At 42.8% G+C, this 23,071-nt stretch overlaps 1 protein-coding gene across 1 annotated transcript in view; it reads left to right on the top strand.

Annotated features, from left to right (window-relative positions):
- Positions 1 to 23,071, top strand: part of Scp2 (sterol carrier protein 2) — a 74,302-nt gene that overhangs the window by 2,607 nt on the left and 48,624 nt on the right. Inside the window, exons 2-7 of the mRNA NM_138508.5 lie at positions 3,880 to 3,937; positions 8,163 to 8,234; positions 9,911 to 10,042; positions 12,473 to 12,537; positions 15,752 to 15,878; positions 22,694 to 22,757. Of these exons, the coding sequence (NP_612517.3) occupies positions 3,880 to 3,937; positions 8,163 to 8,234; positions 9,911 to 10,042; positions 12,473 to 12,537; positions 15,752 to 15,878; positions 22,694 to 22,757 (518 nt within the window). The remainder of the gene's footprint in view (positions 1 to 3,879; positions 3,938 to 8,162; positions 8,235 to 9,910; positions 10,043 to 12,472; positions 12,538 to 15,751; positions 15,879 to 22,693; positions 22,758 to 23,071) is intronic.

Below are 23,071 nucleotides of genomic sequence, written 5' to 3'. Positions count from 1 at the left end.
TGAGTTTGGTCCCTGGGCCTCATACAATGTGAGCGAGCTAACTCTTACGTCCTCTGCCCTCCCCATGTGTCCTGCAGCCCGAGTGTGCCCCCTACACAGTATAGACACACATACACACTAATAAACCAAAGATACATTTATTTTACAAATATAATATTTGTATTATATATAATGTAATTTTTATAAATAAAATATTTATTTATTTATTGTTTTTTTCCTGTTTTTCTTTCTTTCTTTTTTTTTTTTTTTTTTGAGATAGGGTCTCACTGTGTAGCCTTGGCTGTCCTGGAACTCCCAACTCCCTCTGTAGACCGGGCTGGCCTTGAACTCACAGAGATCTGTCTGCCTCTGCCTCCCGAGTACTGGGATTAAAGACAGATTTTTAAAAACCCACATAAACAAAAAAGAAGAAAGAGGAAAAAGAGGATAATTTGGCATGTTTAGTTAAGCGTGGAAGATTGGAAAAAAAATGAACTTATCTCTTGTTTTTTTTCCCCAAGTATCATTAAAACAGTGCGAAACCATGCACACTGGGGCATAAACTGTGGGGGAGAGGCCAGAAAGTATTAACAGTGGAGAGAAGCCGGGTGTGGTGGCATCCTAGCTCTCTGCAGATGGTAACAGAATCATCTCAAAAACAAACAAAACCCAACTGTCACAAAAAGAAGGGAATTAGTTCAAATTCTCCATGTGGTACTGCCTAGCTTTGTTCTTCAAAAACACAGCCAAACATACACTACCTTCCTGGCAGAGGTTGGGAAATTTATTTGAAATGATTCCAGGAGAAAAGTCAGCTTGTTATGACACTGTCTTATGGTGAAACTTAGCAGGTGATGAGCCTCACCCATGCTCAGGAACCTTAAATAGCATTAAATAACATTTAAAAAGGTTTTGTGTGTGTGTGTGTGTGTGTGTGTGTGTGTGTGTGTGTACATGTGTGTAGATGTGTACACATTTGTGTACATGTGTGTACACGCAGTGGCGAGCATGCTGAGCTCGGATGACGACTTTGTGGAGTTGATTTTGTCCTTCCATTGTCTTTCGGGTATTGAGGAATCTAGATCACCAGGCTTACATGGCAAGCACCTTTACCTGCTAAACCATCTTGCCAGCCCTGTTGAAACTTTGTTATCATTTTAAAATGTTTTGCTGGTCCTAAGAATCAAATCCAGTGCCTTAAGCATGCCAGGGAAATGCTATAACACTGAATAAGATCCTAAGCTTTGAGGATAGGAAGTTTGAAGGCAGCCTGAGGACATGAGAGGCCCTGTTTCAAAAATCCAACCAACCAACCAACCAGCAACCAACAGTGACTGCACGCAGTACTGAAGTGGAGTGGGAAGTGGTGATGTGAATATGTGAGATTTTTCATCTGTTAAACGTATTCCCAGCACGGCCACACGAAGAGGCCTAGAAACAGTATCTCCATCAGTGGTATTCTAGATGCTAAGACTGAGGTCCTGAAATATCTTTATTTTTTTCTGGAGGTGGGGGTCTTACTTAATCCCTTCTGGCTTCAAAGCCACTCACTATGTAGCTGTGGATGACTTTGAACTTGTAAACCTACTGCCTCGACCTCCTGAATATTCAGATTACAGATGTGTGCTATCATGTCCTGTTTCTGGGGTCCTGGAGATGGAACCCAAGGCTTCATGCATGTTAGATATTCTGCCAATTGAGTTATACCTCCAGGCTCCCAGGCCTTTAACCCCTGAAGAATCTTTATCTATCTATCTCTATCTATCTATCTATCTATCTATCTATCTATCTATCTATCTATCTATCTATGTATATGGTCGATTGGAGAAATTACAAAATCTAGATGAGATGACTTATCAAGATAAGTCTGAAGAATTTTGTAATAATCAGTTGTGAAGAAATCAGAACCCCTTTGGGTTATGTCAAGATTCAGGCGCCAACTTAGACTAGGACAGTTGAGCTTGTATGTAGGCGTGCATGTGTGAAAGGCTAGAGGACAACCTCAGGGACCATTCTTCAGGCACCTCGTCTGTGTCATTCTCTCATGGTATCTCTCTCTCATCTCTGACTCACCAAGGTGACCTCCTGTGATCTGTCTCCTCAGGTCTAGAGTCATTAAGAGATGACCACAGCGGGCCTTACGCAAGACAGTTTTCCAGCTAGGCCACTTTCCCAGTCCAACCATTTGACCTTTAGACAGGATAACATGGTAATAGATCAAAACCCCATGACATGACTAAATCTTAAAAGCAAGTCTTTGTAGGACATTGGTGAACCTACCTGTCTCCTTTAAAACTGGCAAATAGAGTGGAAACTATCACCTAGCTGTAGTTATTATCAATGATAAAATTCAAGTTCCTAGGAGTCTTGTATCTGCTAGTCAAGTTCTCACTAAAATAAGAAAACATCGTTAATGAGGTAAGTGTTGACATTAACAAAGGTGAGGTTGAGAATTTTTATTAAAATGTGCAAGAGAGGGCTGGAGAGATGGCTCAGTGGTTAAGAGCACCCGACTGCTCTTCCAGAGGTCATGAGTTCAATTCCCAGCAACCACATGGTGGCTCACAACTATCTGTAATGGGATCTGATGCCCCCTTCTGGTGTATCTGAAGACAGCTACAGTGTACTTATATATATAATAAATAAAATAAATCTTTAAAAAAAAAAGAAAAAAAATGTGCAAGAGATGTGTAACTCATAGAGTTACTGATGTTTTGGTTGTTTTTTGAGACAGGGTCTCACCACATAGCCCTGGCTGTCCTGGAATTGATTAGGTAGACCAGGAAAGCCTTGAACTCATAGAGATCTGCCTGCCTCTGCTCCTGAGTGCTGGGGTTAAAGGTGTGTACCACCACACCTGGCTAGAATTACTAATTAAAATTTTTTAATGAATTATTTTATTATTTGTATCCCAAATGTTGCCTCCCATCTCCCCGAATTACTAATTTTTAAATTTTGTTTTACTTTTAGACAGGATCTGGCCTCCAACTCACTGTGTAACAATAACAATTCTTCAGTTCTTTTTTTTTTTAATCCTCTCCTTTTTTTAAAAAAAAATTTATTTTATGTATGTGAGTACACTATTGCTTTCTTCAGACACACCAGAAGAGGACATCAGATCCCATTACAGATGGCTGTGAGCCACCATGTGGTTGCTGGGAATTGAACTCAGGACCTCTGGAAGAGCAGTCAGTGCTCTTAACCGCTGAGCCATCTCTCCAGTCCAACTCTTCAGTTCTTTATGAAGGGTTTGTTGGTACAGTTTCAGATTCCACATCACAATTGATCTTCAAATTCTTTCTACTTTTAAAGCTTTATTTAGTGTTAAACAGAGATATCCACAACAGGGAATGTGGCTCAGTGGCAAAACCACCACACGTCAAAGCCCTGTTTTCTTGTTGTTTTTGTTTGGTTGTCTTTTTTGTTTTTGAGACAGGGCCTCACTGTGTAGTCTTAGCTGGCCTGAAACTTGGCCTAGAACTCACAGAGATCTGCCTCCTTTTCTCTGCCTCCTGAGTAGTGGAATCAAAGGGGTGTAAGTCCTGCACAGCACACACAGACATGAACTTTTTTTTTAAATGAAAGAACATTTAAATATTTACATTTCTAATTGCATGTCTGTGCCATGCAGACTTACTTCATAGATTTATTGCGTAGGCTTTAACCAATACAATGTAAAACTAAAATTGAACTACAGATGGGAATAAGTATCAGCTATGAATCTGTTTCTTGTTAAACCAGATATCAACAGGAATAACAGAAATATGGCTCTGTGGGATGACCCAGTGACAGTGTTTTTATGAGTGAATAACTGAATGATTTTTTTGTGATTCTGTTGTAAAAACAAACAAATATAACCCTCAATTCCTGTTTCTACTTATCATCCTCTCTGTGTTCCAGTTCATGAAGCCTGGAGGTGAGAATTCAAGAGACTATCCTGATTTGGCAAAAGAAGCAGGTAATAGGGAAAAACAATCATCATGTTTTGAATACCTAATATCTTATTGTGTGGCTTGTGCTTTTTCCATGAGTAGAGTGGCCTTGCAAGCACAAAAAGAAACAGTTGTGGGGAAGAACTCCCATGGGGCTTGTCCATGGTGCAGTGGGAAGGGGAGGGAAGGCAGGTGGGCATTCTCACAGCTAGACCAGGCAGCATCACTTCCTTTCGTGTGTTACTAAGCTGTGTGTTGGGATATCATCTACTCAGGCTGGAGAGATGGCTCAGAGGTCCTGAGTTCAATTCCCAGCAACCACCTGGTGGCTCACAACCATCTTATAATGGGATCCGATGCCCTCTTCTGGTGTGTCTGAAAACTCACATATATAAAATAAATAAATCTTAAAAAAAAAAAAAAAGCTGTGTGTTGGGATATCGTCTACTCAGCTTTAACTCTCAACTCGACACAGCCTAGAGTCACCTGAAAAAGGAGTCTCAGTTGAGGGATTGTCACTGGTCATGTCTCTGGGAGACCGGCTGTTAGGGATGTAGTAGGAAGGCCCAGCACACTGTGAGTGACCCCATTCCTTGGGGAGTAGTCCTGGCTAAGCCCGAGCCTATGAACAAGACACAAGAATCCTGCAGTGGTCCTCCATTGTTTCTGTCTTTGCGTTCCTGCCCTGATTTCTCTCAGTGATAGACTGTGAGATGACGTTTAAGCCAAATAAATAAACCCTTCCCTTCCCTAGGTTGCTTTTGGTCAGAATGGTAAAGGCAGCCGAGAAAAGAAAAAGAGGGTCATTGTCTCAGTTACTGTTCTATCGTAACGAAGAGACACCATGTCCAGACCAATGTATAAAATAAAACACTTCACTGGCAGCTTGCTTAGAATTTCAGAGGGTGAGTCCATCCGGCGAGCGGGGAGCATGGCCACAGATGGGCAGGAGCTGGAGCAGTAACTGACGGCTTACATCCTGATCCACAGGCAGCAGGTAGGGAGAGGGCTAACTTTTGAAACCTCAAAGCCCACCCCTAGTGACACCTCCTTTGACATTGCCATATCTCCAAATCCTTCCTGAACAGTCCACCAACTGGAACCAAACATTCAAATTCATGAGCCTTTGGGGGCCATTCTCGTCCAAACCACCACAACCACTGCCATGGTTTGTATATACTCAGCCCAGGGAGTGGCACTATTAGAAGGCGTGGGCTTTAAGACCCTCATCCTAGCTGCCTAGAAGCCAGTATTCTGCTAGCAGCCTTCAGATGAAGATGTAGAACTCTCAAGCGTCTCCTGAACCATGCCTGCCTGGATGCTGCCATGTTCCCATCTTTATGATAATGGACTGAACCTCTGAACCTGTAAGCCAGCCCCAATTAAATGTTCTTTTTAAGAGTTGCCTTGGTCATGGTGTCTGTTCACAGCGGTAAAACCCTAAGTAAGACAACCATGAAGTAGATAGCTTAATTCTAGTGTGTGTTCCCTGGACTTAAAACTGGAAAAGGGGTGCTCACATTCAAAATGTCGCTGAAAACTTGAATGATGCTTTTTCCTCTCTCCATTTATTTACCCCTGCCCCCCCCCCCCCCCCCCGAGAGAGAGTTTCTCTGTTTCTCTGTGTACTCCTGGCTATCCTGGAACTCTCAATGAAGATCAATCTGGCCTCAGACTCACAGGGATCCATCTTCTTCTGCCCTGAGTGCTGGGATTAAAGGCTTGCATCACCATCGCCTGGCCCTTCTTCCCGTTTTGCTGAACTAACCTAGAGAGTGTTCTTTCTCTCACTAGGCTGAGGCACTACTAAATGAGATGCTACACTTTGTTATTGTTTATTCTAGTGTGAACTGGTACTGAGAAGACCCGTGTCAATAAGACCTGTGAGCTGGGACTCATACGCCTGAGTTCCAGCCCAGAGATTTACATTGTTTTCTTTTTCTCAAAAAGGGGATGAACTGGAACTCTTTGCACGCTCAAAATAACTAAATAAATAATAACTCCTTGAGAAGTTGCTAGGCACCATCCTCCTAGGGAGCTTCTGCCAGTTCCTGTTAGCTTATTGCTAGGCAGCCCCAGAGGAGTGCCTGTGGTTAGTCCTTGGATGGCTATGCTGATTTCCACTTCCATGATGACCCTGCTGTGTGCCCAGTGCAAAATGTAGATGTTGCATCAGTAAAATCATTTTATTTATTTAATTAAACCATTTATTTAATTACCGGCTATGGCGGTGGATAATTCCAGTGCTTGGGAGGTGGAGGCAGGACCATCAGAAATCAAGACCAGCTCTGTCCACATGCGATCCCAGCCCCAAGTAACAGCAAACAGAAAGAAGGAAAACTACGATTTCTTTAGTAACACATGAATATAATATTTTGAACATAAGCCTGCAGTGTTGAGATGAAGTTATGAAGTTTGAATTAGCCATGCAGACTAGCTAGTAATATGAAATCCAGTCGACTGCCCAGCTTCCTGTTTTCTTTGCTTCTTTCTTCCTTCTTTCCTTTCTTCCTTCCTTTCTTTTTTTTTCTTTTCTCTTCCTTTCTTCATTTTTTCTTTCCTTCCCCCCTCTCTCTGATTTTGATCTCTCTCTCTCTCTGATTTTGATTTTTGAGGCAGGGTTTCTCCATGTAGCCTAGGCTATCCTGGAACTTACTTTGTAGTCTGGCTACGAACTCACAGAGATCCACTTGCAGGGATTAAAGGTAGGAGCCACCAGCACCACCCTGCTTTTCTTTTTTCTTTTCTTTTTTTTAGTTAATATATTATACTATGGATTGGACCATTGGACCTGGGGCATCGTGCATTCTACCACTGAACTACGTCCCTAGCCCCTAGTTTTTCATTAATAGAAACTTTACACAAGCAACCTTTTGTAGACCAGGCTGACCTTGAACCCCTGTTTTGCATCCTACCTTTAAGACTAACTTTATTGTGAGGCATTTCAAGCCTTATTTAGAGTTATTTAGGAAATTTTAATTTTTATACAACATTTTATTATATTTATACTATAGTATTTTTAGAGACTTGTGTTCCTAAGTTCTTATTTCAGAGTAACTTGGTGAACATATTGATAAAGAAATACTTGGTCTTGTCTTTTTTTATTTTTGAAGGTAGCAGTCTGATTAATGGAATAGTGACTGTGAACACTTTTAAAGACTTTTGACAACTTTACATTTGGAATATCACGGACAGAATCCGAGACTGCTTCTTTTCTTGTGTGTTTGTTTTTGTATCCTAAGTTGGCCTCAAACTTACTGTGTAGCTGAGGATGGCCCTAAACTTTTGGTTCTCTTGCCTTCACCTCCCTGGGTATTGGGATTACAGGAATATGTAGCTGTACCTAGTTTATGGGCCACTGGGGATCAAATCCAGGGCCTGGTACATGCTAGTTACACCCCAGCTTCCAAATCTCCGTTCTTGTTCCACAGACAAGATGGCCAACTGATCCTCGCTTTATGAATGGGCACCTCAGTTTTTGTTTTGTTTTGAGACAGGGTCTCTATTATTGAAGCTCTCGCTGCCCCAGAACCCACTCTGTAGACCAGACTGCCCTTGACCTCCCAGAGGTTCACCTCCCTCTGGTTCCCAGATTCTGGGATTAAAGGAGTGTACCAGGAATGTCCCACACTCCCTAACTGTGTCCAGCAATGGCATTCTTTCCCGTTTTGCTCCCCTAGAAGTGTGGGGATGTGGAGGTGAACGGGACAAGGACGTTGCTCTTAAGGAGATGGAAGAGATGGGTGGTAGCACACACATGCAATCCCAGTATTTGGGAGGCTGAGGCAGATTTGCCCTGACTCAGTGCCAGTGTGGACTGCATCGTAATTTATAGGCCAGCCCAACTCTGTCTAAAGAAATGACTGCAACAAGGAGTCCAAATAACAAGCAGGTGGGAAAGCAGCTTCAAGGCTTTTGGTTAGGCTCCAACTGGGAGGTAGCTCAGGGGTGGGGTCGCTTAGGTTCTGCTGCTCTGAGTTTAGCATCCTCCCCTATGCCCCACCCCCGCACCACATAAAATGGGCGTGGTTGTCTCCACCTGCTATGAGAAGGAAGATAACAAAAAAGTGATGTGACAGCTTAGAGAAAGAAGGGGAGGGCTACGAAGATTTGGGAGCCACTTCGTCTTTTGAGCTGAACAAGCGATAAAGAAGTAAATGGAATCTGAGGAAGCTCTAAGTGGAATTTCGGCTCCCCTGAAGCCGTCCGTGTCAAGTGGTTTTTGACAAACGCCTCCGTTTGTTTCCACAGGCCAGAAGGCATTGGCGGACGCGCAGATCCCTTACTCCGCAGTGGAGCAGGCGTGCGTTGGCTATGTGTACGGTATGTAGTAAACAGAATCCTCTAAACCTGTGCGCGGAAGGTCTTACAGCAACTGCATAAGCAAATGTTAACCCGTGGGACAGGACCCAGAGGTCACCTTTGTGTGTTGTTGGCTCAGTCTGATTGTTCTTGTCATTGCTGTGTTATCAAAGCAGCAGACAAATTAAAATCATGGTTTTGAAACTTGGCAATATGGCTCAGTTGGCACTTAGAAAAATATTTCTTAGTCCAGCACATACCTTTAGTCCCAGCACTCAGGAGGTAGGGGCAGGCAGATCTCTGAGTTCAAGTCCAGCCTGGACTACAGAGTGAGTTCCTGAACAGCCAGGGCTACATAGTGAGACCTGAGAAAGGAGGAAGAGGGGGGGAGGGGGAGGAAGAGGAAGAGGAGGAGGAGGAAGAAGAGGAAGAAGAGGGTGAAGAGGAGGAAGAAGAGGGAGAAGAAGAGGAGGAGGGGGAGGAGGAGGAGGAAGAAAAGGAAGAAGAAGAGGATGAGGAAGGAGGAGGAAGAAAAAGAAAGAGGGGAAGGAGGATGAAGAGGATGGAGAGGGAGGAAGAGGAAGAGGAAGGAGGAGGAAAAGGGAGGAGAGGAGGAAGAGGATGAAGAGGAGGAGAGTTTGTAGTCTCATATCTACCTATTCTCATACCCTAGCCCCCTTTAAGTACTGGAGATTGAACCTGGGGTCTTTTACATTCTTGACAAGTCATTTCCTCAGCCCACTGCTACTTTTTGGCAATCATACTGTATTTTAGCATCGAAGCTACAAGTTTATTAGTTAGAAATAAAGATATCCTGTTTTTAGACATTCAAAGTTCTTTAATATTTTTAGTTATTAGGAAAGTACAGTAATTATATGGCATCATATTTATAATATTATAATGAATCTTTGTGCGTGGCCTTCATATATTTCCTATACTCTTCAGGGTAACAGGAGAAGCCTAGGCATAGACTTACTGGGGCATAATGTGTAGAATGCATATTGCCAGGGAGACCAGTGAGCCTTGCATTTATGTAGAAGACTCCTGGTGAGGCTGCACCTCAGCTTCCGTCATCTTGCTGTCCCAGCAATCCTCCTGCCTTGTGAGAGGGAAAGTTGTGTTTGTACAGTGTGGGTCACATTTTCCTCTAAGGCCTGGATGCAGTGTCCATGAGCCATCATTCCCTGTATCACACCACTCTGCCAGAGTGAATGCTTTGCTATTACCTACCCGTTTATTCCCCTCTCCACCTCTATATCATGTAAAGAAAGTGTAAGGTCGTGCTCAGGGACACAGTGCAGACTCCAGTCCTGGCTAACGCAGGAGGAGGCAGGAAGTCATCAAAAGTGCATGCTGCACTGCCCCATGTGATGTCCAGGCCTGGAATCTCAGCTCTCAGGAGGCTACGGCAGGAGGACTGCTATGAGCACCAGGCCACCCTGAGCTACTGAAACCCTGTCTTGAAAAAGGAAGAAAGTGCAAACAAACTTTTGTTATGAGTGCATCTTCTGTTTGCACCATAGGGGACAGTCAGTGCTGTGACTGTTTCTGACTCAGAGGTCAAGGTGCACCACTGTCCTGACTGTGCAGGACACTAGGGCCAGCTGTAACAGTGAAGGAAATACAGCGTGGGCGCGCTGCCCTGCAGCTCCTGTATGTTTACACCTTGGGTGTTCAGGTTTTATGTTTCTCTGTAGGTGAATCCACCTGCGGGCAGAGGGCCATCTATCACAGCCTGGGGCTGACTGGCATCCCTATCATTAATGTCAACAATAACTGCTCTACCGGTTCTACTGCTTTGTTTATGGCCCAGCAACTGGTTCAGGGAGGTAAGGTGTGCTTCATCATTAATGTCTTACAGTCACTTACGTGTGTGGGTGTTTTGTCTGCATCTGTGTCTGTGTACCACATTCTGTGACTGCAGAGCTGGAAAAGGGAATCAGATCTCCTGGAACTGGAGTCACAGATGGTTGTGAGCCATCATGTGGGTGCTGGGAATTGAACCTGGGTCCTCCGGAAGGGCAACCAGTGTCCTTAAACACCGAGCTTTCTCTCCAGTCCTTCATGCTTGCTTATTGCTCTAATGTTCTTTTAAAAAATTTTTAAAAATATCTATGTATGTATATGTACTGGCTGGTTCTGTGTGTCAACTTGACACAAGCTGAAATTATCACAGAGAAAGGAGCCTCCATTGAGGAAATGCCTCCATAAGGCCCAGTTGTAAGGGATTTTCTCAACTACTGATCAAGGGGGAGGACCCGGCCCATTGTGGGTGGTGACATCCCTGGTGGTCTTGGGTTCTATAAGAGAGCAAGCTGAGCAAGCCAGGGAAAGCAAGCCAGTAAGAAACATCCCCCCATGGCCTCTGCATCAGCTCCTGCTTCCTGACCTGTGTGAGTTCCAGTCCTGACTTCCTGTGGTGATGAACAGCAATGTGGAAGTGTAAGCTGAATAAACCCCTTTCCTCCCCAACCTGCTTCTTGGTCATGGTGTTTGCGCAGGAATAGAAACCCTGACTAAGGCAGTATCTATATATGTATCTATGTATCTGTCTACCTACCTATTTATTTATCTGTGTCCACACTCAGCAAGACACATACACCGAGGCCAGAGGACAGCTTGTAGAAGTTGGTTCTCCTCTTTCACCATGTGGTTCCTGGGGACTGGACTCAGACTGTCAGGCTTGATGGCAAGTACCTTAACCTGCAGAGACATCTTGTTGATCCTTGTCCCACGTTCTTAAATAAGTATGGGGTAAATGTTCCCTTTCAATCACTTCTCTGGGTTTGCTCAGAGAAGAGATTGCTTAATAGCAAATGACCATATATAATGTATGGCTTTAAAAAAACTTGTATTGGGCTGGAGAGATGACTCAGCAGTTGAGAGCATTGACTGAACTGCTCTCCCAGAGGTCCTGAGCTCAATTCCCAGCAACCACATGGTGGCTCACAACCATCTGCAATGGGATCCGATGCCCTCTTCTGGTGTGTCCGAAGACAGTGACAGTGTACTTATATATAATAAATAAATAAATACATAAATAAATAAATCTTTTTTTAGAAAGCTTTTATTATTTGTTTTTGTGGTATTAGTAATGAAACCAGGGGCCTTGAGGATGCCAGGCAAACACTGGACCAGGCAGCGTATCCCCACTGCCTCCCAAGGCTTTACTGAAATAAAGTTCCCAGGCATGAAGTTTGCCCTGATGAGCTGTAGTCATAAATGCAGCCAGCATGGTTGTGGGTTTTAGAACATTTTGTCACCAGTAATGTTTCAAGGGGTAAGATCACAGGCTCCAGAAACCCATCAGCAGTCTCCTGCCTCATTCACATTCTGGTCCTCACCACTGCTGCTTGCTTGACTGTGAGCTCATCTGCTCCATCGGTGGCCTCATGTGATGCACCACATGACACATGACCTTTGCCACCTCTTTCATTTAACTTCCTGTTTAAACGTTCATTCTTACAGCATGGGTCACCATCTATTCCTGTTTACGGCCACGTAGCATTCTGCTTCATGGCTAAGCTATATTTTGAATATATGTCCATTGTTTGATGGATGCTGTTGTTTCTTCTTTTCCTTTTTTTTGGCTGTTATCAGTAATTACTGCCACAAGCATTTGTGCACAGATCTTCCTGTGTATATATGTCTACATTTATATCTGTACAAAGTATGTATTCACCCATATCAGAGTCTCCATTTCCAAATACCCTGGGCCTCTTATTGGGCCTTCTTGCAGTCTACTGATTTGATAATTGTTCTACTGCCCCTGGGTTTTGGGGTTTGTAGTCTTACAGCTCAAGCTGATGCCCTTTAACCTCTTCTTGGAACTTTGTCATTTTACTGTTTGATCAAGTTGATGCCCTCCCTCCTCCCTCCACTCTTCCCTCCTTCCCTCTCCCTCCACTTCCTCCCTCCCTCCCTTCCTCCCCCTCTTAATGCTGGTGACTGAACTCAGACCTCCCAGTCTGATACGCACAGGCTTTACCACCGAGCTGCATCCCCCAGCAGTTCTTTCTTTTTTTTTAAAAGAAAATCTTTGATAGTGTAATAATGTTTTGTTCTGCATTTGAACTTTAACATAATTTTTTCGATGTCCTTTTTCTCCTAATACAATTCTTTTGAGAATCCCCTTTTATATTTTAATTAAAATAATAAAATTTAAAATGTTAAAAATGTATAATAACTTTAAAATTTAATAATATTTTTGTGGGGTGCCTGAAAATTAAAATTTTTAAAATATTTACATTTTTTTAAAGGTTTAGCAAATTGCGTGTTAGCTCTTGGGTTTGAGAAGATGGAAAAGGGATCCCTTGGTACCAAAGTAAGTAATTTATTGTTATTTTGGAATTATTTTAACATTATGAGAATATTGTCTATCTGACCACTATAAATCAAGTCAGTTAGTAAGCAACATAAAAATTGATTTGGTGTTTAAAAATACATATATTTTAAGATTTATATGCTTTTATTTCTTTGTGTGTACATGCATATGCCTCTGTGTGTGTCTGTGTGTGTGTGTGTGTGTCTGTGTGTGTGTGTGTGTGTGTGTCTGTGTGTGTGTGTGTCTGTATGTCTGTGTGTGTGTGTGTGTGCCTGTGTATGTGTGTGTGTCTGTGTGTGTGTCTGTGTGTGTGTATGTCTGTGTGTGTGTGTCTGTGTGTGTGTCTGTATGTCTCTGTGTGTGTGTGCCTGTGTATGTGTGTGTGTCTGTGTGTGTGTATGTGTGTGTCTGTGTGTGTGTGTGTCTGTGTCTGTGTGTGTATCTGTGTGTGTCTGTGTGTGTGTCTGTGTGTCTGTGTGTGTGTACGTCTGTGTGTGTGTGTGTCTGTGTGTGTGTATCTGTGTGAGTCTGTGTGTGTGTATGTCTGTGTGTGTGTGTCTGTGTGTGTGTGTATCTGTGTGTGTCTGTGTGTGTATGTGTGTCTGTGTGTGTGTCTGTGTGTGTGTATGTCTGTGTGTGTGTGTGTGTGTGTCTGTGTGTGTGTCTGTGTGTGTGTCTGTATGTCTCTGTGTGTGTGTGCCTGTGTATGTGTGTGTGTCTGTGTGTGTGTGTATGTGTGTGTCTGTGTGTGTGTGTGTCTGTGTGTGTATCTGTGTGTGTCTGTGTGTGTCTGTGTGTGTATGTGTATGTGTGTGTCTGTGTGTGTCTGTGTGTGTGTGTGTCTGTGTCTGTGTGTGTATCTGTGTGTGTCTGTGTGTGTATGTGTATGTGTGTCTGTCTGTCTCTGTGTGTATGTGTGTGTGTCTGAGTGATTGTATTCTACATGTGTTTGGGCTCCTCAGAGGCCTTAAGAGGGTATGAGGTCTCTGGGTTTGGAGTTATTGGTTTTCACAATGTGGCAGGTAACAGAGTTTGAGTTCTCTGAAAGAGTAGCAAATGCTCTAAACTGCTGAGCCATATCTCCAGCCCATGATCTGAAATTTTATTTTATTATTACGGGGTCTCATGAAGCCCAGAGTAGCCTCAAACTCACTTTGTAGTTGAGCTTGATCTTGAACTTCTCTCCTGGCAAGTTCCTTGTTACTGTAAGAAAAACAATGTACTGTTTCTGTCCAGCGCCTTTGTGGGTCTCTGTGGCTGAGGCTCCGCCTCCTGCTTGGCCTCGATTCTGTTTTCTGTTTGTCTGATTTACCTCCTTCAGATCATGAGTACAACTTTCCACATCCTGTAGGTATGCTGTGCATACAGTCAACAGTCACTCTCACAGAGACAGGGGTCACTCTTTTGAGCAGGTAGGAGAGTCTGATGGTTGGCTCTGCGGGTTGTCAAGCCTTTTGGTCTGAGGGTGATCTTAAGGTAAGGCATGTGTGCTCATGAACATTCTCCCCCACCCCACACATCAAATAAACATGCTTTTTTTTTTTTTTGTTGTTCTTTTTTTCGGAGCTGGGGATCGAACCCAGGGCCTTGCGCTTCCTAGGCAAGCGCTCTACCACTGAGCTAAATCCCCAACCCCAATAAACATGCTTTTAAGGAATACTTGCTTTATTGGGAGAACTAGTTGCAGTGGCTGGTCCTGGCAGGGGGCTGTTGGCACATTTTACTATTGAGTACAGCTGAGGAACTGAATTTTTAATTTAATTCTAATCAATTTAAGGTTAAATGAATACTGTTCCATTATTGGAAAACTTTTGGGTGTATTTGGGATAACTTGGGCCTGTAAATCTGTTTTACAACTATGATTCTGTGAAATATAAGTGCAATGAGCATTAGGTATTCCCAATGAAAATTTATTTATAGATTGGGACGCGTCATGAGTATAAAATATGCACAGTATTTTGAAGACTTTGCTAGAAGAATATAACTCAAGAGGCAGAGGCAGACAGAGCTCTGTGAGTTTGAAGCCACCCCATCTCTACACAGTGCGTTGCAGGACATCCAGGGCTCACCCTGCCTCTAAAAAGTAAAATATCTCCCATTTGTACATTGATTACTTTTTGAAATGAATGCCAATATGTTTTATAAGTAAATAAAAATATATTCAAGTTTGTTATAGTAAATGTTTAATCTAAAAATTGGGGTTTCTGTCCTGCCTTGGATCATTCAGTTCCCAGGTAAAAGGCACACAATCTAATATTTTATTAGAATATTAATAATATTAGAATCTAGGTTACTAGAATCTACGTCCCCATCAATAACCCCGTTATGACTTGCCATGTTCCATCCGAGATGCTCTTCACTCCGATTGGCCAGCCTCATGGCCAAGTTTTCATGACTCACCTCCCCCAAGGCAACTTCTCTCCTCCTCATGATCTCTCCCTCTCCCTTTCACTCCACCCCACCAGATAACTCAAACCCTCCCACCTCTAATCCAGTAGCTGGATGTTGCCAATTTTATTTAACTGATAGTTTTCAACCAAGGAACAAGTTTTGACAACAAAAGCTTGTAAACGTGAGAATTTACTCATAGGCCTAGACCTTCTGGTACAGAGTTTAGCATTACAATACATAGCAACAGACCAAATCTCAACATATACTTATAATCACAGACCCCCTCCTCGACATCTTTTGTAAGGACACCAACCCTGCTCATGAAGGCCCTGCTCCTGAAACTAGCACCTTGGGGATTAGATTTAAGCATGTATGTATGTATGTATGTATGTATGTATGTATGTATGTATGATGTATGTATGCATGCATATATGATTTATATATATGCATGTACATATGTATGATGTGTGTATATATGAATGTATGATGTATGTATGTATGTATGTATGTATGTATGTATGTATGTATGTAGAGAGAGAGAGAGACAGGGTCCTGCATGTTCCAAACTGGCCTCTAACTTGCTATGGAACTAAGGCTACTCTTAAACTCTTGACCCTTCTGCCTCTACCTCCCAAGTAGTGGGATGGGCCACTATACCCATATTTTCATATTTTCCTGCTACAAAATATTTCTTGATGATTTTATTCACATTGATCATTTTGTTTGCTGTGCTCTCAGGATAAGCAAATGTCTTGACAATAGTGTAAGCTGCCAGAGACATGTTTATATCAGCTGCCCATTAAATTCTATTTTTCTCTTTAAGTATTCAGATCGGTCAAATCCACTGGAAAAACATATTGACGTCTTGATCAATAAGTATGGAATGTCTGCCTGTCCATTTGCTCCTCAGCTGTTTGGGAGCGCTGGGAAAGAACATATGGAAACATATGGTATGTTAATGAAATAGCCTTTAAGGCAGTGGTTCTCAGCCTGTGGGTCTCAGCCCCTTGGGGGAGGTCAACCTTTCCTAGGGGGTCACCTAAGACTATTCTGCATGTTACATATTTACATTATGATTCATAACAGTAGCAAAATTACAGTTATAAAGTAGCAGCAAAATAATTTTATGCTTGGGGGGGTGGTCACAATACCAGGACAAACTGTATTAAAGGGTCACAGCAGTAGGAAGGTTAAGAATCACTTCTTTAGAGGCTGGGCGTGATGACCCATGCTAATTTCAGCACCAAGGTATTTGGATCTCCTTGAGTTCAAGGCCAGGTTGGTCCACATAATGAGTTCCAGGTCAGCCAAGCATGTTTAGTGAGATCCTGCCTCAAAATAACATCAGAAACACCACCTTTCAGGCTTATTACTAGTTATGTTCATGCAATAAGAAATAATAGGTATTTGTTAAGGATATGTGGAAGGACATATGTTAAGGACATGTGGAAGGACATATGTTAAGGACATGTGGAAGGACATATGTTAAAGACATATGTTAAGGACATGTGGAAGGACATATGTTAAGGACATATGGGATGTTTAAGATATAAAGTATTTTTGAAAAGATTTCTTTTCATATTTTATGGGTATGGTGTTTGCCTGTGTAGCACATGCATGCCTAGTGCCCTTGGAGGCCAGAAGAGGGCATGAGAGCCTCTGGAACTGACCTTACAAGTAGCTGACACCCACTACCTGGATGCTGGGGATTGAATCTGGGGCTACACCAGCACACTACCAACTGAGCTACATTCGCAGACCCCCTCCACGATTTCTTTTGTAAGGACACTAACCCTGTTCATGAAGTCCCTGCTCCAGAAGCTAGCACCTTAGGGATTAGATTTCAGCATGGGAGGACTGGAGAGATGGCTTCACAGTTAAGATTTCAGCATGGGATGTTGGTCAGGACATCAGGATTTTGTTCACTGCCTCCCTCCTGTAGAGGCCCCATCTCCTAGTCATTGAGGCCAGACTTCAGCATTAGAATTTCAGAGGGAGGGGTTGGGGATTTAGCTCAGTGGTAGAGCGCTTGCCTAGGAAGCGCAAGGCCCTTGGTTCGGTCCCCAGCTCTGAAAAAAAGAACCAAAAAAAAAAAAAAAAAAAAAAAAAAGAATTTCAGAGGGAAGGAATTAGGAATATCTTTGAGGCCCTTTGATAATGTTACGGATGAGGGCTTAAAATCTGTGGAGATCCTGTGAGACAAGCCGATTCCTGACTGTGAAGTCAGTAACTGTCACTGTGTAGCAAGGAGAGTCTTTTTCAGTTGTTTATGTAGTTGTGTTTATGGGTACTGACAGGTGACTGCAGGACTTTGCTCACACCGGCTCTGCTGCTCGTCCCGTACAGCACTAGAGATGTGGAGTCCAGCAGACTGGCTTTCATCTTAACTATAATAGCAGGAAGACGTGAAAGCCACACTGATAATAACCCATTCTCCAGTTACATTAGGCTTGGTAGTGCTGTAGGCCTAGTAGGGGCAAGTCAGACTGTCACAAGTTGCTGGTGGGCATGGAACCTAGCAGTTTCTCTTCCCTTCTGGGTTTACCTGCAGCGTATGGAGGGTGTTTACATGTGGTTGATATTATAGCACTGTGTGTAGAAGCCTGTCAGTAACTCTGATTCTTCAGTAGAGTGCTGGGTTAAGTGAGCAGCTTGGGTGGGTTTTTAAAAACTCTATTTTGCGGGGTTGGGGATTTAGCTCAGTGGTAGAGCACTTGCCTAGCAAGCGCAAGGCCCTGGGTTCAGTCCCTAGCTCCGAAAAAAAGAAAAAAAACCAAAACAAAACAAAAACACAAAAAACTATTTTGCAAATAAAGTTATAAAGACTTTTGCAACAAATTGTGCGAATGTCATAAAAGCTCTTAAGTTTCCTCACATTATAGAAAATGAATGTGACCAGATTACAATTTTGTTGTTGTTGTTGTTATTATTATTATTATTCATATGTGTGTGGAGGTGGGAGGGCAGCTTTTGGGAGTCGGATCTTACCCGCCTCCTTGTCAAGGCAGGGTGTCTCTTCTTTTGCCCTGCACTGTATACTCCTACTCCAGGAGAGTGGTCCCTGGGCTTATGGATGATTCTCCCGTCTCCCATCTCTCTCCACAGGTCCACTCTGATTACAGATATGTGCTACTACATCTAGATTTTTAAAACTAGGTTCTGCATATCAAACTCAGTTCATGAGTCTTGTGTGGCAATCTCTTATACCCACTGAGCTGTCTCCCTGACCCAGTAGCTTAAACACTGAAATTCTTCACGGTCAGTCGAGAGATTATTGGTTTGAAAGATAGTATGACTCACTTTTAGACTTGTGAAGTTGTCGCTCCGATGGTTTTCACATTTATTTATTTATTTATTTATTTATTTATTTATTTATTTATTTATTTATTTATTTATTTATTTATGAGACAGGGTTTCTCTGCACAGTAACTCTCTCTGTAGACCAGACTGGCCTCGAACTCACAGAGATCCACCTGGCTCTGCTCCCCGAGTGCTGGGTTAAAAGGCATGAGCCACCATCACTGGCATGTTTTCACTTTTGTTCTGAAATAATTTCAGACTTAATGACAATGGTGCACAAAATATTCCTAATACCTTTCTTTCTAGAATCATTTATATTTTGCTATGCTTTTTTGGGTATCTTCCTCTGTATTTCTGTATAAGAGCAGGCCAAGAGTAGTGGCATCTACCTTTAATCCCAGTCTGATCTGCACAGCGAATTCCAGAGTAGCCAGAGCTACACACCCTGCCTAAAAATGAGTAAGTTACAGGCTTTCATGGCAAATTATAACAAACAAATCAATATAGTACATATATTGTATATCAAATCAAATATTTAATAATCAAAATCAAGAAATTAATATCAGATCAAGTAGAGTGATGTGTGTGTCTGAGCTGTTGCAGGGGACCTGCTTGAGGCCAGACCTCCAAAGCCAGCCCAGACACCATACATAGCAAGACCTCAAGCTCTCCCTGCTTCAAGAGAAAAATTAGTTAGTGCTGACACGGTACTGTTACCAACCTTCACGCCTTGTTTCCAGCTTCATTAACTGTCTCACAAATGATCCCCCTTTTGCCCTAAGAGCCCTTCATAATTTTGTTCACTTTGAATTAAAGAAAAAAAAAACTTACTTTTGATGTGCATGGCTATTTTGCTTGCGTGCATGTCTTTGCACCACTCACATACCTGGTGTCCACAGAGACCAGAAGAGGGCAGTAGATCCCCTGAAACTGGAGTTGCAAACAGCCATGTAGGTGCTGGGAATTGAGCCTAGGTCCTCTGCAAGAGGAACCAGTGCTCTTAACTGCTGAGCCACCTCTCCAGCCTCCTACGGTTTATTTTTCAATGTTCTGTTTATTTCTGTTTTTGTTTTTCTTCAAAACAGAGCTCCTCTTTGTAGCCCAGGCTGACCTCAAACTCAGAGATCGGCCTGCTCTGCTTCTGCCTCCTGAGTGCTAGTTTTAAAGGAGTGAGCTGCCACACCTGGCTTGCTTCCATTATTTTGGAGACGGGGTCTCATGAAGCACAGGCTGATCTGAACTCTGTATATCCAGGCTGGCCTTGAACTCCTGGTCCTCCTACCCCTGTCTCTTAAGTGCCTACGTTACAGGCGTGTGCCACCATGCACTGCTGTAATGGAGACTCCCTCCCTCTTTTTGGTTATGCTTACCCAGTTTGGGTGTTATTTTGTTTTTGAATAGTCAGTCTTCATTCGCCACATTGAAGTCACACAGAGGTTTACTTTATATCCTGTGTTGCTGGGTCCTGGGCCTGTGCTAGTCAAGTGCTCTATCACTGGGCCCCTGGGTCTTCTGGGCTTTAGATTTAGACTGGCCTCATAAAAGATTGGTTTTTACTTTTAATTTCTATGGAGTATGGGAACCACATGCTCTTTATAGATGTGGTAGAATTGTGTGACACTGAGTCAGAGTTTTGGGGGGTGGGTAGTTGTCCAGTGATTGTCTGTGTGTCCTTTTCGTCTGTTTGTCCTTTGTTCTTTCTGCTTTTCTTCCTCCATCCCCCCATTTCTGCACCCCCGCCCCCATCCAAGGTTAATGTAGCCCACTGAGGCTGGCCTCTGACTCTTAAGTAGCTGAGGATGACCTCGAATGCCTAGTCCTCCCTTCGTCACCTCCTTCCTGGGTGCTGCAAACAGGCTTGTGTCACCACATCCCATTTTTGCTCATGATTGAACCCAGGGCCTCCTGCATGTGATGCAAGACCCCTGCCCACTGATAGACATCCTCAACTTAGTTTTCTGTATTTCTTTTAGGCTAAATATTTTATTTGTAATGGGATCAAATTTAGTAATCTCTATTTCTCCAGTCAATTGTCTGTTTTACTTAGCTTTTTTTCTGATCAGCTTGATTATGACCCTAAAAAGTAATGTCCCTATTTATTAACTGATTAAAAATAACATTTACAATTTAAACTTTTATTTCTAGGGGTCTGGGAAGAGCACTTGCTGTGCAAGCATGAGGGCCTGAGTCAAATCCCCAGTGCCCATGCAGCACATATAAATATCATGCACATGCATGCACACACAAATACATGGAAGTTTTTAAAAGCCCTTTATCTCTAATATAGGGACATTTTTCTCTGCGTGCTCACACCTGGGGAGGGTGTCATTGCTGGAGGACTGTGGGCCGCCATTGGCCCCTGTCCTCTGTCTGCTGCTTTTCCTCTGGCTGTTCTTATTACCCCAAGGTTTGTGGTTGGGATTTGGCCCTTTTTTGCATTAGTCTGTTCTTTTTCTTAACTTACAGACTCTGAGGTTTGGGTACCACCGTTCTCCTGCTTTTCCTGATTATATGGTACCACACACTCGCGCTTTTCCTTTTGTTTGTATTATTTTTGGAGGTTACAGAGACAGATGAAGCAGCTTCCGTTGGCCTTAGAAATCATGTTACTGGTGTATTTTTAAACTCATATGCTCCCTTAAGGTTTATATTACTGGAAATGGCTTAATAATTTTTCTAGTCTAAAATTTGAAAGAGTTGAATTTGTTTTTGTTTGTCAGAAGGTTGTACAGTGTAGCCTGGGCTGGCCTAGAGCTCATTGTGTAGCCCAGGCTGGCCTGGAATTCATGCAGGCCGCTTGCTTGGTTGGCTCTCCCTCCCAAGCCCTGCACTTACAGGCATGGACTACCTCGTCTTTAACTTAACTCGTTGGACTCAGCAGATGGTTGTGGTTTTATAATATCATTCTAGGAGGTTGGAATCTTTTTATACTAAGTATATTCTTTGAACAGCCAAAATTCTTTTTTTTTAAAAGGGGAACATTTGAGGGTGGGAGATTTATGTAATTGAGGATGACCTTGAACTCTTTTTTTTTTTTTTCTATTTCTTTCGGAGCTGGGGACCGAACCCAGGGCCTTGCGCTTGCTAGGCAAGCGCTCTACCACTGAGCCAAATCCCCAGCCCCGACCTTGAACTCTTAATCTTCCTTTCTCCACCCACAAGTGCTGAGATTACAGGTATTTTCTTCTATGCATGGCAATATCCATTAAGAATTAATTGGCAGTTCAGAGCTAGTGGTCATCTACCATTTGGCTATAGTATCAGGCTTAGGAAATAGATGGTAAGAGAACTACGCCGCAGGATCCTTTTCTAGGAGATGGCCTTTTATATGTGTGAGGCTATGGAAAGCCTTGTCTCGAAAACAAAATAAAGCAAAAACAACCAATCAAATACCTCAAACCAAACCAAAAACAACAACAACAACAACAACAACAACAACAACAACAACAACAGCCCTTCAAATCTCTTTTCCTATAGTTTTTACCCACAGTCTTTATTTTGAGACAGGATCTCATTGTGTAGCCTTGGCTAACCTGGAATTTGAAAGTGTAGACCAGGCTGGCTCAAACTGGCAACCTGCTTCTGCCTCCTGGGTACTGGCATTAAAGGCATGTACCCCAGCATCTTTCCTGTTGTATCTTTTTGAGATAAGGTTCAATGTAGTCCAGGCTTAACCTCTTGGTCCTCCTTGTTCCTCTTCCTGTGTGTTGGGATTACCGGTGTTTGGCACCACTCAAAAACTGCGAGTCCTGCACTTGGCCACTGTTTTTCTGGTAATTGCATCACACTGTTACAGCACCTGAGTCTGTACATAAATAAAACCTCAGAATGGGACCTATTCCAGATTGGGCAATGGTGGTGCACGCCCTCAATCCCAGACCTGGGAGCCAGAGGCAGGCAGAGCTCTGTGAGTTCAAAACTATCATATGCTACTTGCTGAGTTCCAGGCCAACCAAAGGCTAAACAATGAGACCCTGTCTCAAAACACAACACAACACAACACAACCAAACAACACCACCCGTATCTAGAAAGCATGCATAATTTACTGGATATAACTTTTCTAAAGACCCTTCTGCTGTGTCATAAAGGGAAGTTGCTGGGATTGTTTATCAGGCCATGGTGGACGTGATTGGCATGCCCACCCACTCCAGACTTGGGAATGTCTGGCAGACACCGGATCACTGTTGGCAATACTCTCCAGCTAGGCACTAGGGCTCCAGGCTGTATTTTCTAGTTTTTGAAACTGAATCTTAATTATAATAGGATAGACAGTTTGAACTGTTTACATCTCATATGTCTCACTCAAGTCTAATTATAACAAAGTATATGAATGGTCACTGTCTTCGACCCTGATATCAGTGCAAGAGAAACTATGGAGATATTTAGTCAAACACTGAATTCCAATGTGACATGTGGGGTAATGAGCTACAGGAAACAGCACGTTGATATTTGTTCTCTCTGCAGGAACAAAGGTTGAACACTTTGCAAAAATTGGATGGAAAAATCATAAACACTCAGTTAATAACCCGTAAGTATTTCAGAGGCATGACACAAAAATCTGGTGTGCCCTACTGTATGATATGCAATTTATTCTTGGAAAACAAATGTAAGATCTCAGGATATTAACTTGGGTGTTTATTTATTTATTTTATAAAAGTAAGACTTGTACCCAAATCTTGGCTTATTTTGCCATTCTAGTTTGTGGCTTATTTATACTTTTTTTAAAAAGATTTATTCATTTATTATATATAAGTACACTGTAGCTGTCTTCAGATACACCAGAAGAGGGCATTGGATCTCATTATAGATGGTTGTGAGCCACCATGTGGTTGCTGGGAATTG

The sequence above is a fragment of the Rattus norvegicus genome, chromosome 5 (genome assembly GCF_036323735.1).
Source record: "Rattus norvegicus strain BN/NHsdMcwi chromosome 5, GRCr8, whole genome shotgun sequence".
NCBI lineage: Eukaryota > Metazoa > Chordata > Mammalia > Rodentia > Muridae > Rattus > Rattus norvegicus.
This window is presented reverse-complemented; position numbering and strand designations above follow the sequence as displayed.